This window comes from Melanerpes formicivorus, unplaced genomic scaffold (genome assembly GCF_026170545.1).
Source record: "Melanerpes formicivorus ecotype bairdi unplaced genomic scaffold, bMelFor1.0.p_v2 SCAF_62, whole genome shotgun sequence".
Classification (NCBI taxonomy): Eukaryota; Metazoa; Chordata; class Aves; order Piciformes; family Picidae; genus Melanerpes; species Melanerpes formicivorus.
Window position 1 is genome coordinate 2,095,526 of NW_027142414.1, and position 16,368 is coordinate 2,111,893.

The following is a 16,368-nucleotide window of genomic DNA, read 5'->3' on the forward strand; positions in this document are numbered from 1 at the left end:
TTCCTCTAGTCTTGTCACTTGCTACCAGGGAGAAATGGCTGTCCCCTGCCTTGTTCCAGTCCCCCCCCCAGCCTCCTTTTCTCCAGGCTGAACAATCCCAGCTCCTTAAGAACTTCTGCTCTAAGAAATATTTGGAAAAGCTGAAGATTTGAAATGAAAAAGAAGTACAGAAATACCAGTCCCCTAGGTGGTTACTAGGACACAGCTGCACTCCTTGGTGCCCTTCCTTCACATGTGCCTTACTATAGCTACGACAGCCATACACATACCACACACTCCCTCCCAAGTAAAAAGGTAAAACCAAACAGGAATTCACTTCCAACATGTTCAGTAATAAAAAGGCAAATATCATTAATCATAAAAGCATAAAGCCTATCCACACCACAGCTGCTACATACCTGCAGCAAAGTGCCTTAACTACAGACCTCACTGATGCAACAGATGTTGTGTCCCACCATGGCCTTTCTACAGGATTGTGCTTGCAGAGCATGGGGAAGAGAGAGCCTACATCTACCACTTTGCTGCCATCCCTGTTCTAGGGAGCAGCTCTGTTAAGACACAGCTCTGAAAGTGATCTGGATTGTGGTGAGACAGAACGTCCTGTGCAACACAGCTATGCACACTATGGGTTGGGGATTTTTTTGGAATGTAGTGCTGGGATTCAACACAGACACAGCTGTTATCTTTTGGGAACTGTTCACAACTTTCTTTTCAGCAATAAAATATGTCTGGGAGGAAGCCCAACCTGCTATGGCCCTCATCTTTCCTAGCTGCAGGAGGTGCACCCTCCCACCACATCTCAGGAATCCTGCTTTTTGGCACCAGCTTCTGGGTCCTGACCATCACTCCAGCATGGACAGCAACACTATAAACATTTCAATCTGTCCAAGACAGGCTCTGCCCTTTACACGGTTGTGCAGTGAAACAGCTGGCAGGGTGCTGCTTTATGCCTCAGGGCCTTGAGGGGGCTGGTACCTTGAGCTGAGCACACAGCAGGCCTAACCAACAGCTGTGAAGGTCACCAACAGTTGTCCAGAAGGGCTTCAGATTCTGTGAACTAGCAGCATGCTCATTCAGTACAAGCACAGCCAGCAGTAGTAGTGTACACCTCAGCTCCTTCTAGATCTCCATATTGTGTATGATTTGGCATTTATTACTGCTTTACAGTGAGCAAATTTGTGACCTGTGTTAGCCTCATTAAAAATTATATAAGCTCTTTTCTGTGAAATCCTTTATGTGCAGTTGTTGAACAATTGCCCACTATTTTTCAAGGATCAGTTTTGCATCCCAGCACTGAACTGCAGCAGATTATGTCTTTTGAAATTAATGTAACTCAGACCACAGTAGGAGAAAAATCCTCTTACACAATCTGCATGCAATGACTGTAGCACTATTTTTAAATGCATGCTTCTGTTATGTGATCACTCCTTACGTTATAGAAAAGGCCCTACTAAATCACTTTGCCAGTGTGCTGGAGACATGTCTTAGTGCCAGCTCCCTGCCCCCAAAGTTGCCTACTACTTTCTGTTTAAATAGTTAGGACTACAGAGTACTTGGGGAAGAAGCATCAACCTACATTTGAAACACTGCGCTGAGCATCTGAACAAGCTCTTCAGCATTGAGGTTACATAAAAAGGGATGACACAGTTGTGTTCCGTTCATAGAATCATAGAATCAATAAGGTTGGAAAAGACCTCAAAGGTCATCAAGTCCAACCTGTCACCCAACACCTCATGACTACTAGACCATGGCACCAGGTGCCACATCCAATCCCCTCTTGAACACCTTCAGGGATGGTGACTCCACCACCTCCCTGGGCAGCCCATTCTAACAGCTAACAACTCTCTCTGTGAAGAACTTTCTCCTCACCTTCAGCCTAAACTTCCCCTGGTGCATCCTGAGACTCTGTCCTCTTGTTCTGGTGCTGGTTGCCTGGGAGAAGAGACCAACCCCCACCTGGCTACAACCTCCCTTCAGGTAGTTGTAGGCAGCAATAAGGTCTCCCCTGAGCCTCCTCTTCTCCAGGCTAAACAATTCCAGCTCCCTCAGCTTCTCCTTGTAGGGCTTGTGGTTACCAGTTACCACAGCCTTGCACTTCTATACCAGATCTAATTGGGTAAACATCAATGGGGAGGGAGGGAAAGATTCCCATTACATGACAGTGAACAGGTTGGAAGGAAAAAAAATTACTGACTTCCCAGTAGAGCAGGGAAAAAAAATATTGCAGCAATCCATAGCTATTTCAACTGCAGAAACAGATGTTTGGAAGGTCTAAATGGTGTTCACACTTTTTTTTTTCTCTTCTTCCTCCAATCTTGCAGGCTTCTCAAATTTCCAGTGAAGATGCAGACTGCTATGGAACTGAATCCTACTAGCAAGACATCAGCCTTCTGAACTACAGGTTGAAATCCAATGTCCTGGCAGAAAGAAATGAAGCCTTCTGATTGTGGAGAGCTCAATACATCATAACTCACTCCACACTCATCCACATTAGGCTGCAGAAGGACACTCGTCATTGTTCCACACATGATTACAGGACCACAGCAACACTTTGTCAAAAATTCATCTTCCTCCCCAAGACAAAAAAGCTGCCTTGAACCCTGAATGCCTAGTTATTATCAGGTGCTTTGCCACTGAAAAAACATCAAATATAGCTGGGAAAGTGTATCCTGTCACCTTTTGTTCAGAAGCAATCTGTTGGTCTAGCTACAGCGGTTTTTGCACAACATATGTTCACTTTTTTTACCAGGCACCTCCATGTCTCAAAATAAAGCTAATGTCTCCCCTTTGCCTTGTCCCTCCTCCTGCCTACCCTTCTAACCTTGCTCTAAGTACACCACGTGCTGACTGTCCAAATGGCATCTTTCTTTGCTAGGAAAAGGTTACCAAAATGCAAAGCATGGGGATGAAGCAGCAAAGAGGAATGGGTGGCAACACCACATAGCCTGCTCAGACCTTAGTGGTAGGTTGAAAAAGATGGCATTTCTGCTCCATCTGAGATGGCATTAGCTTGACACAGTGAACTGAGGCAGCCAGACTGCCCCTCTGCCCTCTCCTGGCTGGAGTTCTGTGTATATTTGCATAAATACACAGACACATACAGGTATGCATATCTGTTCCTGTGCACACATACATTTACATGTACTTCCAGGCTCTCAGGAGCACGTTTCTCTTAATTCTAGGTCATTTTTAGCTCCTTCCAGCCCATGATTTAGGCCAAGAAACTTCTAGAATTCCAAGTGAGAAAAAAATAGAGATAATTCTCCTGGACAACCAAATTTCTCCTTTATGCAAAACAAAATGATGCACAGGGCAGATTTCAGAGCTACCTGCTTATTTCCCTTCCATCTGTAAGCTTTGCAAATACCAAAAGTGCTTTGAGGGACTCTGGACTTCAGTGCTCAGGCTCCAAACCAAGAGACAGTATCTAAGTACCAGAGATAAGAGATTCTCATACTCTGGAAAACATTACTGAGCAGAAGATAGATGTTTAACATCTTAGTGGCAGGAAATTGCTTGGAGTTTAACAGTAATATCTGACATAATGCCACTGAAGTCAATAGCAAAGCTGATTTAGCTGACAAAATTATTTCAGAGTATCTTGTCCACAAGTAACTGGATCAGAAGGTATTTCAGTCCCTCATAAGGCAAATCTTCAGCACTGAAGGACAGCTACTGAGAAAGCAACACACTCATTGGTAACATCTCTCACTGCTTTCTCATCTAATTCTCTCAGGAAAAGATTATCCCTCTCAATTCACTTATCACATTCTAATGCATTTTTTCCATGCATGGAAGCCATTTTCTAGCCTCTCATTATCTGAGATGGGATGAGACCAGAAGTCTATCCTTTGTAACGCCCTCCAACATCAGGTAATACCAGGTACTTTTGCATAAAGAAAGAAAAATAGCTGTTAAGAGATGCAGATGTGAGGACAGTCAGCCCTTTAAGTTCCACCCTCATCTCTGAATCAACTCAGATTCTGAGCACAGAGCAGAATGATTCAGTCTAAACATAACTCAAACTCAATTTCATTAACTTGTCTCTTGATTTTCCTACTACAAGACAGACCAAGAGTTCTCTACTTTCCTACTTGCTTTGCAATGCCTCTGGTTTCTAAAGGCTCAGTATTTGCCTTTTCTTTCCAAAAGAACTAAAGTCTTGGTCCTCCCAGTGGCTTCATAGGAGAAACTTTCTCCTACTCATTTTATTGCCACTCCTCATTTTACTGCTCCTCCTCAAACCCCTCTACTTCAGGAGAACTCTTTTTTTTTTTTTTTTTCAGATATTGAGCTGTGCAACACACTATTTCAGCTGAAGGTTAATGACCTTGAGTTCAGTGTCCAGTTCTATTCCACTGCCCTACCCCCTTGGGTCTAAAAGGCAGATGTGTAATCAAGATGATCAGATGCAGCAAGAAAGTGGTAGAAGCACAGAGGAAGAGATGTAATTGATGTATTTGAGTTACAGTGAAAAAGCAGAAAAAATAAGCAGCTTCATTGAGTGTGCAACAGCAAGACGTATTCACCTGGTTGATGTCATCTCCCTCACAGAACACCAGCTTTTATTATAACAGACCAGCTTGGCCATTAAATAGAATGAGCGCCCAAGAACATTGAGAGACCAACACCAGTCAGAGATCTAATTGCGTGGATCTGAGTCACAGAATCACCAAGATTGGAAGAGACCTCAAAGATCATCAAGTCCAACCTGTCACCACAGACCTCATGACTCAACCATGGCACCAAGTGCCACATCCAATCCCCTCTTGAACACCTCCAGGGATGGTGACTCCACCACCTCCCTGGGCAGCACATTCCAATGGTAAACGACTCTCTCAGTGAAGAACTTTCTCCTTGCCTCGAGCCTAAACTTCCCCTGGCAGAGTTTGAGACTGTGTCCTCTTGTTCTGGTGCTGGTTGCCTGGGAGAAGAGACCAACCCCCTCCTGGCTACAACCAGAGTCTCCAGGTATCAAAAAACTTTTATCTGTATCCTAAGCAGACTAAAGGTGTGGCAATTTATAGGAGAAAACCTAAACCCTTTAGCTGAATTTTTCTTCCTCAAAATAGCATACAATATATTCTAATATGAAAGCAAAAAACCCAGGCTGCTAGCACACATGGTGCATTTGCTACTAACAAAGCAAGCATTTAAGAAAGGCATTCTAGCAGCCAGTTTCATTTTCCAAGAATTCAGACTGGTCTGTTTTGGGTTTTTAATTTCTTTTTACAAAAGTTTCTGCTTTTCACATAGGAAACCAAGACACAAAGGATGCAAGAGTTTGTGAAGACTTCAGGAGGCTGCAAAATGTGTCCATTAAACACCATTCTCAGAAGCCATTATTCCAAAGAAGATGAAGACTGGAAAGACCTTGGAGCAGCTCACATCCTGATATGAACATTTGCATGACAGGCTTCTACAGAAAAAGCTATTAGAGAGCCTTCAGTGCCTGAGTCATCAGTCTCTGTGGAAGAGCTTAAATATAAAGAAAGGGGAGCAAGAATCTCCCATTTTCAAGGTACTGACTCATCCAGATATAGAAGAACTCTCTTCACTGGAGTCTCATCCGTTTTTCAGGTGGTCCTTTAGTGCCAGAACTCTGCTGAGCATTCTTAGCAGTCTCTTTTTCCTCTGGTTTGACAGCTTCAGGGGCTGGTTCTGGCTCCTTCTTGATCTGATCCACTTAAGAAGAAACAGCGAAAGGAAAGTTAAACCTCCCATTTTTCTTCCTAAAATGTATTAATCCTGTTCAGAGTACATAGAAAATATTGCTGGTGTCAAAGGGGCAAAATTAATTTCAAAGGTGTAAGAACAACCAAGGACTAAATTTATACCTGTATGAGTTAAAAAGTGGAATAGATTGAAGAGAGACAGTTTGTGTTTTCCTGCTAAGAAGCTGCTTATGATCAAAGCCTTTGCATGCTTTGAGCTTGAGCACTGACTAAACTGTTCCCACATTCAACCTTTCAACTTCCTCCTGCTTTCAAAGACAACTTCCTGCATTTGGACCTTCAAGCAATGCAGTTTTACAGACAGAAAGGGCAGGAGTAGAAAGCTAAATTTTTCAGTTTCACTCTGGCTGTCAGAGCATAGTCTTACCTAGCACTTTGCCCCCTCCTCTTATCCAATACTTTGCACAATTAGGCAATGCCAGAATTCCTAACCACCTCAGCAGCAATAGCAAGGAGCTTATATGGCAACTAGAAGACACTTCTGTATAAAGCCTATTTTTTAAGTAATGTGAGAATTTATTAAGGGTTTTACCTGGGACAGGCTTTTCTCCAGGCTTTTGCTGTGGGGGAGGGAATACAAACATTAAAAACAAGAAATCACATTAGTGGAAACAAAGTCATAATTCTTAACCCTTCCTTAGAAATATAAACCAAGCAACACACTCTTAATAGTTGAGTGTAGAAGGGATCACTAAATACACTTTTAACCATACACAGTTAATGCTTTACAACATCCAGTTTTCCCTCTGACAACTGAAAAACACTAAACCAAAAAACAATTAGCCAGTCTTTCCCACATTTGAGGAGTGGTTTTGTGAGATGCTGTAAACACCATTTCCTTTGCTCCCCAGCAGAAGACCTGGTGGAACAAATAACAACTAGAGACAATCAGGTAATCACAACAACTTCACAGAATGCCAGGAATTTCCATGCTAATTACCGAGCCTCCAGAACAATGGAGTAACTAAAGCAAAATAGCTGTGGTGGCTTGATTGAGCTCACAAAGCAGGAAACTGGAAGCAGCAGCAGAATCTGATAGCTGACAAGAACAGATCCTCTGTGATTATTACACAAATCTGTGTAATAAAATTCACCTTTGGTTTTGCCCAGGCCTTAATGACTTCTGCAATTACAAAGGGGAATCCCACACTCCAATCAGAGCCTTCAATTTCAAAGCTATTAGCTTATCTGTATCTATAATCTAATTTAGCCTGTTATCATTGCAGAAAGCCCACAAAATTCCCATTTCATTTCAGCTGTTCAAGCACTTATGACTGCTTTAAATTCTAAGTAACTTACAGCAATACAATGGCTTGTGAATGTCATACCTGAACAAATCTGGGAGGAAACTTCTGCCTGAGGTCTAAAAGCAAAGCATCTACCCGTTGCCTTTGGAAAATAGAACTTGGCTCTTCTTTCTTCTTGGCTTTTGGTTTAGCTTTCTCTGCAAGTCACACAAATGCAAGAGAAAGCTGTAATAAAAGTTCTGGCCTCTTAGCAGCAATTTGTTGTATGACAAGTTGGTATTTGTCTCATCTCTGAGTTTCACCTGTATTCTCCCTTGGCTGGGTGGGGTGGTGTGGAAGATAGATTAAGGACAACTCTTACCCCCTGAACAAACTAGTTTGGCTCCTGAAAACGTACTTTAGTCTCCAGTGGGTTGAAGAGTTGCCAACTTCACAGACCCATTTTAATCTCCTACTCATGCCTCAGTGTTCATCCCCAGCAGCACAGAAGACCAAGATTCCCTTCACCTAACAGGGAGCACTAACTTATTCTTCAGGTAGACAAACTCTTAACCTCACCTCTATGACAACACTGTGCACTGCCTCAAGCTTTTCTTTACATTAGTTTCCCTCACCCAAAGTAGGCAGGATCAGCTAGGAATCATACCTCGTTCCTCTTGATCTTTGAAGTGCCACCAGTAGCCCTTGGATGGGTGATAGCGACAGTAGGACATAGCTTCTTCAAAAGCAGACTGAATTCCATGCACTGCAGTGAGCTTTCAGAACAAGAACATAAGGCAGCATTCAGAATTTAAGGAGCAAATACAGCATACCTTTCTGAAAGAAGGAATTTTAGAATTAGTATTCTATATTCCTTTTTGTTCTGGGAAGGGAACTTGGGACATCTAGTTTTGAACCAAGAATGTGATCTTTTTAACAAGCTCTTAGAAGACCTCTGCTGATGTGCTTTTCTAAACTGACAGAGTAAAACTTGCCAAAGCAGTAGTTCACTAGAACAAAAGAATAAGAACAGACCAGGTTGGAAGAGACCTTAGAGATCGAGTCCAACCTATCATCCAACACTATCTAATCAACTAAACCATGGCACCAAGCACCCCATCCAGTCTCTTCCTAAACACTTCCAGTGATGGTGACTCCACCCCCTCCCCAGGCAGCCCATTCCAATGGCCAATGACTCTCTCTATGAAGAATTTCTTCCTGACATCCAGCCTAAACCTCCCCTGGTGCAGCTTGAGACTGTGTCCTCTTGTTCTGGTGCTGGTTGCCTGGGAGAAGAGACCAGCCCCCACCTGTCTTCAACTTCCCTTCAGGTAGTTGTAGAAAGCAATAAATCAAAACAAAGCCCAGTATGTCATTTAAAAATAAATAATACATCAACCTAAAAAGGTAAGCCTCATTTAAAGAGAAATATTGCACTACCTTAACATTCCAAACCAAGCCTTGCTTGTGTGTTTACTTGCTGTTTCATATGTAATTGCCATGTAATATTTCTTCTGATTATTCAAACTTCATACTGTTCCACCAACTGTGTAGCTGCAGTTATTGTGATCCTTAATCAGCTGTCATGGGTTGAGTTGAATCTGCTGATGTTCCATACCATGCTGCACAACAATGTATCCTGCTTTTTGGTCCGTATATCTTTCATTTCCATGTGGGACAGACATGGTATTAACCACTGTGTAATAAGCAGGATATCTCCTCAAGCAGTACAGGGAACAACCCAAAGGAAAAGCAGAAAGCAAGCAGTATATATGAAAAAAATCACAGAACACTTACTACTCTGGAGTTAATGACAGAGCCTAGGTCAGGTGCCTGATAAATCACTCCAGCAATAATGTAGTAGTCAGCCAATGGAATAACTGTGGGAAGAAAAAAACAAAGCAGGATCAGCTTAAAGCTCTGGCTGAAGACTGTGTGCCTGTTGCTGAATTTTAGCAGTAACAACAGATATCGCAGCATTCATCTCAAAGTTTCTCTTTTAAACCTGTTCCTTCAAGGTGCTTTATTTGTACCCTAGCCAGATTGATGAGGGGAACAAGGTCTGCTTTACAGACAGAAGAGGACACAGTTAGAGGACAGAGTTTCAAGCTGCACCAGGGGAGGTTTAGGCTGGATGTTAGGAAGAAGTTCTTCATAGAGAGAGTGATTGGCCATTGGAACGGGCTGCCCGGGGAGGTGGTGGAGTCACCATCACTGGAGGTGTTTAGGAAGAGACTGGATGGGGTGCTTGGTGCCATGGTTTAGTTGATTAGGTGGTGTTGGATGATAGGTTGGACTCACTGATCTCAAAGGTCTTTTCCAAGCTGGTTAATTCTATTCTAAAAGCCTCAGCTTTAAATCCTGTCCTACTGCAAACATAAAACTGACTTTACAAGAGTTGGGATTTTGAGAGCTACACAAAAGGATAATGCAAGTGATAATGCAGTACAAGAGAATGACACAACCTAAACAGATGCATGAATAATCCCTTCTCCTTAACTAGTGGAAATTATGGTTCTTCAAAGTAAATCAGTCACATATTAGCCATTTCAACTCATCAGCCCTAACCGAGGCTATCGGCAGCCTTATGCACAAATCATTACACTGAAAACGCTTGCAAAGCCTAACAGATGTGCATGACACGGCAAGAACGGTGTTAGCAGTTTCCTTCGGTATAATATACCACAGGGCAGCACCTTCTCATTGCACTCTTCCCATTTCACCACAAGGTGGCAACCCCTGCTGTCAGCACACTAGAGGTCACTCCAACAAAATTACCTTCATCCCACCGCAAAGCCTCATAGCTGAAAGAGGGAAACTTAAAACATGTAGGTTTGGTTTGGTTTTTTTCAGAAACTGTTGAATTTTGTAACTGTGATTCCAAAGGGACTTGTGGAGACAACTGCATTTTGCAAGACTCAGCCTCTGCAAAAGCAGCAGAACTTGTGAAGCTGGTCACCAGGTGATAGCTTTTCCAGGCAAAAAGGACTTCAGGACAGCAGGGAGAGCTGAGAGACAGATAAGACAAATGGTTGGCTTGGGAGCACACATCTGAAGGACAGGTGTCCAAGAAGATTCAGTTATCAGAGAGGATACACTCACCAGCCATTTGGAGGTGTTAAAAGACCATGGACAACAGACAAGGTCAAGTGACCATGAAGGTATAATAGCTATGAATAACATACAAGCACCAGGTACAGAAGGGGATAGGATAATGATTTCTGGGAAAACTAGTGAATATGCAATGTTTACATGCTCCAAAAGCTCATAGGCTCATGGATTTGGCAGTACACACTTCAGGAAAGGTCCCAGTGTACGCCAGTGCTGCAATAAAAGAACACCAACCTGACAAACTCGTTGGCTATCAAGTGTCATTTCTAATTTCTTTGTTTCATAGCCTTTTTATTTAGATTTAAGATAAAGGCAGAAAAAGGGAACCAGAAGTGCTTAAACACAAACTATGAATAGATAAAAGCAACTATCTGGTCAGCCTTCTCAACAGTGACCAGAACGGAGTGGCCTTACCTTGTGTTGGAGATTGCCTTTGCTGTTTTCGGATAATGAAGAGAATGGGCTCTTGAGTATGAAGGAGGATATACTCCACTCCAACCATCTGGCTGAAAAAGAAGCAACTAGAATAACTATCTTCCTCAAAGTAAAATATGTAGGATGTGAAGAGCTACCAAAGGGCTTTGCAGTAAAGTGATGAAGTTTTGATGCTTTGGAAGCTTTGCTCTATAACATGCAGTAAATAAAGGCATGGGATTTCCTGAGCTAGCTATCAAAACATAGCTGCATGTACAAAGAGAGTTACAACCACCTGACACAGTATCTAAGTAGCATGTTATCACACAAATACACAGCAAGCTCACCTTCTCTCCTCATAGAGATGTCATTTAAACACAGAAACAAAGCATCAGTGTATGATGTCACTACCTGTGTATCTGATGTGAAAGCTTCTCTGCAATCACATCTGAGCACAAGTGCCTTTCCCAATGAACTCTAATCTCAGCTTGCACTCTCCCTTGTGGAGCCTTTAAATAGTTCTCAAGCATCCCACTCGTGCTGAGTGTAGCAGATGGGGAACTGCAAAGAAAGTTAACTCACGCAGGCCACAATCTCATTACACAACCATCTGTGATCAGATTATTTACAGCACTCACTACTTTTATTATCCATACTAAAAAGCCAGCTCTTTGGAGGAATTACATACTAGTCATGGCAGGTAGCCAGTGGGATACAGAAACACAAACTATTTACGAAGTCTAAGTATCCCCTAACATAAATCCTACTCACCACAGGAAAACACTGAACTACATTAAGTGTTACTCGGGTTCTATCGAGCTGGAAGGCTGGGAGAAGACAGGTTTCCTAAGTTACAGAACTATCTAACATGTAATTTGGGGAAATCTCAGAACATGCTTCATTCATGCTTTATGCTTAACACAAGACAAAGTAGAAGACATACAAACATGAAAAAACCTGGCCTCCCTGTGAAGTGGTAGGAGCAAAAGCACAGAACAGGATGTTTCCAGCATGCTTCCATTCAGTCTTGAAAGCCTCTTGACGGAGAGACAAAGGACAATGCAGAGGAAGCAGTTCCAAATGAAAACTTACTTCAAATGGTCCAAGGTCATCCGCTGCATTTTGACAACTTCATTGTTACAGGTTCGGTCATAGAAGGGGTTACTTCGCTCCGAGAAATAGTCCAACACGTTCCCATTGTTCAATACTGGAATCCAGGAGCTGTCAACCCAGGAAATTCCCAAGAGATTATCTGGGAAGAGAAATGATTGCTGAGTATCAAAACAGCCAGAAACACTACAAGTAATTCCACTGGTTGATGATTATAGCAGGCGGGTCACCTGATCATAGAAGGAGATCAGGTTGGTGGGGCAGGACCTGCCCTTCCTAAATCCATGCTGGCTGGGCCTGATCCCTTAGCCATCCTGTAAGTGCTGTGTGATTGCACTCAAGGTGCCCTGTTCCATAATCTTGCCTGGCACCGAGGTCAGGCTGACAGGTCTGTAATTCTCTGGCTCATCCAACCAGCCCTTCTTGTGGATGGGCACCACGTCGGCCAGCTTCCACTCATCTGGGACCTACTGAAGTCAAAGAACAGTCTCCCTACTACTGGCCACTTCAGGGGAAGTTTAGGCTCAATGTGAGGAGAAAGTTCTTCACAGAAAGAGTTATTTGCCATTGCAATGTGCTGCCCAGGGAGGTGGTAGAGTCACCATCCCTGGAGGTGTTCAAGAGGGGACTGGACGTGGCACTTGGTGCCATGGTTTAGTAGTCATGAGGTCTTGGGTGACAGGTTGGACCTGATGATCCTTGAGGTCTTTTCCAACCCTAGTGATTCTATGATACTTTTTTTATTCGCAAGAACTCTATAAAAAACAAAGAAACAAAACCAGAATGGTAGTCATGAAGATGCTACCATTGGGCAGCTGTTTCCCAGTAGTCTTGAACAAGAGATTCCATTCTTGGCTCTACAATTAATCTGCAAAACTGCCTGCAATAAATTACTTACTCCATAACTCTGGGTATTACTGGAATCTCTAATAAAAATCATGTTAACAATTATATTAAAAGCAAGTTTTTGGACAAACCAAACACTATAACCTGCAAAGCATTATATGCCAGGTAAGTTTCTACAAATCTGGGGACTCTTTAATTAAAATCCCTGAATTTTATTATCATGCTGCAGCAGTGTGCTAACAAAGCAGAGCAGAGTCAACAACTGGTTCCAAAGCTAACAAATCTACTATCACTGAAGGTCTAACAGAGGCCTTGAAGAGCACCCTGAAATTCTCCATTTTAAACTGCAGCAGCAGCAAATAGAATTTTCAAGCAGGAATATAAAAGCATGCATTGTTTAGAATTAAAACACAACTGATGAGAAGCCACTGAAGACTGAATGAAGAACTGAAATGCCCTTCTGGCAGGAACCAGTCCCTTATGCTCAGGCATTACATACATACCCAGAACTCCCACTTATCTTTCCACTGTGAATATTCTTCTGTAACAACTCTGCATGCTCAAGGATGCCTGGATCAGTTCCAAAAGCAGCAGTTCACAATATTATTAGCAGCTTCTCTGAGGAACGGTTAATGAAGTAACACTAGCTGCCCAGCAAACCAGGAAAAGTGCAGCATAAATAGCTATGCCTAAATTATTTTCCCTCATTAATCTCCAATTTGCCAGCCTCTCATTTAGAACAGCAGTGGGGAGTCTAGAGGCATTCCTGTTACTTCACACAGACCAGGTGTGAAGACAGGTTCTCCTTCCCTTCCCTTCTACTCTGCCCTGGTGAGGCTGCATCTCAAATATTTGTGTCCAGTTCTGAGCCACTCAGTTTAAGGATGGGGAACTGCTTGAAACTGTCCAGCACAGAGCCACAAAAATGATTAAGGGAGTGGAACATCTTCCTTATGAAAGGCTGAGGGAGCTGGGGCTCTTCAGTTTGGAGAAGAGGAGACTAAGGGGTGACCTCATTAACATTTATAAATATGTAAAGGCTTAGTGCCAAGAGGATGGAGTTCGGCTCTTCTTGGTGATGCCCAATGACAAGGGGTAACAGGTAGAACTTGAGGCATAGGAAGTTCCATGTAAACAGGAGGATTTTTTTCACTGTGAGGGTGATGAAGTACTGGAACAGGCTGCCCAGGTAGGCTGTGGAGTCTCCTTCTCTGGAGATACTCAAAACCCACCTGGATGTGTTCCAGTGTGATCTGGTGTAGGTGATCCTACTCTGACAGGGGGGCTGGACTAGATGATTTTTTGAGGCCCTTTCCAACCCCTGACATTCTGTGACTCTGTGACTATTCTCCCTCCTTGCTATAAAAAAGGCAATCTCAGAAACAGAGCAGTAAGATCCATTATTAACCACTTGTGGTAGCACTGATTATCCAAAACGTCTTTCAAACCCGAAAGACAAGCTCTCTTTCCCAATCAAACCAGAAATCTCAGGTGCCTGCATTCTGGCCAGAATAAATTCTCATATTATGCTTTAATTACAGGTCTTAAGAAGCACATCAGGCAAGTTTCCTACATATATACAGTGATTTTATATATATATGTATATATATATATATATATACACACACAAGCTATATGTAGATTGAGAAATGCATTGTTACATGGAATATAAAAGTGAGCTCTAAGGCTCAGTTATCCATAGCTGCTTAGTGCCAATATTTATAATTGCCTTTATAAATAGAAAGACTGTTTTCTTAAACTAGTCTTGAGAGAAAAGGGAAGAACGAACAAAACCAACCATGAACCTGACATGCCCGCTACTCCCACTTAGGTGGGAGTACTGCTGTTCATTTTGGGTATGAGATAGAGGGTAGTGTTCCCCACTCCCTGTTCCTTTTTGGTGGAATTTGCATCACAGATGCAAAAGTAAAGTGCATCTCAAGACAATCTGGGAGACAAGCCAGCAAACCAAAAAATAAATACAAGTCTCACACTCTGTTCCACCTGGCCTTGCTGGCTGGATGGTTCTTTTGACAAACTGAGGGGAACAGTAAAAGAGCTTGATAGGTGAGAAAACAAGAGGTATGCTTCAAGATCTACTTTAACTTGAGCTGTATTAAAGGCTATGAGGGAGCTTTAACAATCTGACTAAGAGAAGGTTTTTGTACCACCTAATATCTGAATACAGCACTCCTCCATTAATTGTCCACATAGTTCCTGGCTGCAATCTGAAACAACACAGTCAGGAAAGCAAACAGAACTGTAGGCACCATTAAAGAAGAATTAGAAGGAAAAAAAAAGACTAAAATCTTTGTGACACTATCAAAATTAACCCTGCATAAGCTTTCCCTAGATATCTTGGCCATTCTCTGAGACTCCACCACAGGCTTTCAATACAATTCCATTCAGATGCCTCATGGAGAAAAATTAATTTGTTGTGCCCCCTCAAGTCCCTGTTCCTCTCAAACTCTTCCCAGTAATTTAACCTGCATTTTGTTCACACTGTAAATCTTTTAATGCTTCATTCAAATATCCTCCCTTCTTCTTCAAAACATTCTCTCCTTCTATGCCTATTGCTGAATTCTCACTCAAACCTTTCTTGTTCTCAGTTACCCCAGCCTGCTTTCTGGCTTTCCTACTACCTGGGGGGCTCAGCACATTTACCCTAAGTGCTGTTAGGATCACCAGCTTCACCCACCGCTTGGGTCCCGTGCAAGTCCCACACGCACGCGTGTTTCCCACTTTCCTTCATGCTTCGGAGCGAAACGTCTCTTTTTCGGCTGTTCCCTTACTTTACGGTCTCATTCCAGGACCTCCTTATTCCATCTGGAAAAGCAGAAGTGTACTAGAAGGGAAGCTTGTTTTTCCCAGGTGGCCCTGAACAGACTCTCCCAGCCTGCCTCATACCCAAAGAAACTTCTTTTTGGACGGTTTTTCTTCCCAGTTCCTTCCCGCGACACAGCTGCACTACCAACGCTACTGAACTCTCTTGCGCGGAGTCTTCAAAGACATACAAGTAAGCTTGGCTGCTCCGTGGCCCCTACGGAGCACTATCAAAGGACGCAGCTCTACCAGCCCCGCACCTTTGGTCCACTAACGTGGAGTGAACACTAGCACAGCAACCTCAAGCTACCCAAGCAAGTGACCCATTACACAACGCTCCTCTTTCAGCCGCCACTGCCCAGGGGCAGCCAGGCGCCGCGCTCTGCCCCACGGCGGGGGCTCATCCCTTCGCGTTCCCCGGGGCTCCCCGAGCTCAGCTCAGGGCAGCGGGCAGGACCCACGGCTCCACGTAGAGACAGACCCCATCCCCACGACCTGGAGCCGCAGAAGTGCTCCCCACTCAACAGAGCCGCTACCAAAAAAGCCCACAAACGCCTACGACCCTACCTCGTATATCCACCGCCGCCATGGCCGCGCCGCGCACTTCCGCTGCCGCCCCGACCGGAAGCAGGGCAGAGCGGCGCCAGCCCGAGGGGCGGGAGGCAGCGGCAGAGGGGCGGGACCAGCCCAGCCCCGCCCCGCCCCGCCCCGCCCCGCCCCGCCCCATGGGATGGGATGGGATGAAATGGGACGGGAGGAGGTGCTGCCTACCGGCGCGCCGGTACTGCTCGGGAAAGCAGCAGCGTGAAGCGCAGGGCCGCGCTGTCCCGGGTTGTGCTGTCGCCACAGTGAGTGGCTTTTCACCTACGAGCGGTACTGTTGTAGTATAGATGTTGTAATTACCTCGAACAATGGTTTCAGGACAAGATGTAAGCAGGCAAAGACGTTTATTACGTTATACAGCAAAGTTATATAGCCTATCAGAAGGCACAGGTGTCACATCTCAATTGGTCATTTTCTACTGGCATGCATGTAATTAAGGCATACAATAGGTCAAAATAACAAAACAATATTTTAACACATCCAACCAAATTCTGCTTAGT

The 16,368-nt window shown here is 43.7% G+C and overlaps 1 protein-coding gene across 1 annotated transcript; it reads right to left on the reverse strand.

The window, feature by feature from the left end:
* Nucleotides 1-5,204: 5,204 nt before the first annotated feature.
* On the reverse strand, nt 5,205-15,892 carry MED6 (mediator complex subunit 6). Its single transcript, XM_068162129.1, has 8 exons — nt 15,833-15,892; nt 11,579-11,738; nt 10,487-10,578; nt 8,759-8,841; nt 7,629-7,737; nt 7,064-7,179; nt 6,268-6,295; nt 5,205-5,685 (listed from the first exon to the last, which is right to left on the reverse strand). Exons 1-8 carry the CDS (start codon nt 15,852-15,854, stop codon nt 5,555-5,557), a joined length of 741 nt encoding a protein of 246 aa, XP_068018230.1. The 5' UTR covers nt 15,855-15,892; the 3' UTR covers nt 5,205-5,554.
* Between the last annotated feature and the right edge of the window lie 476 nt (nt 15,893-16,368).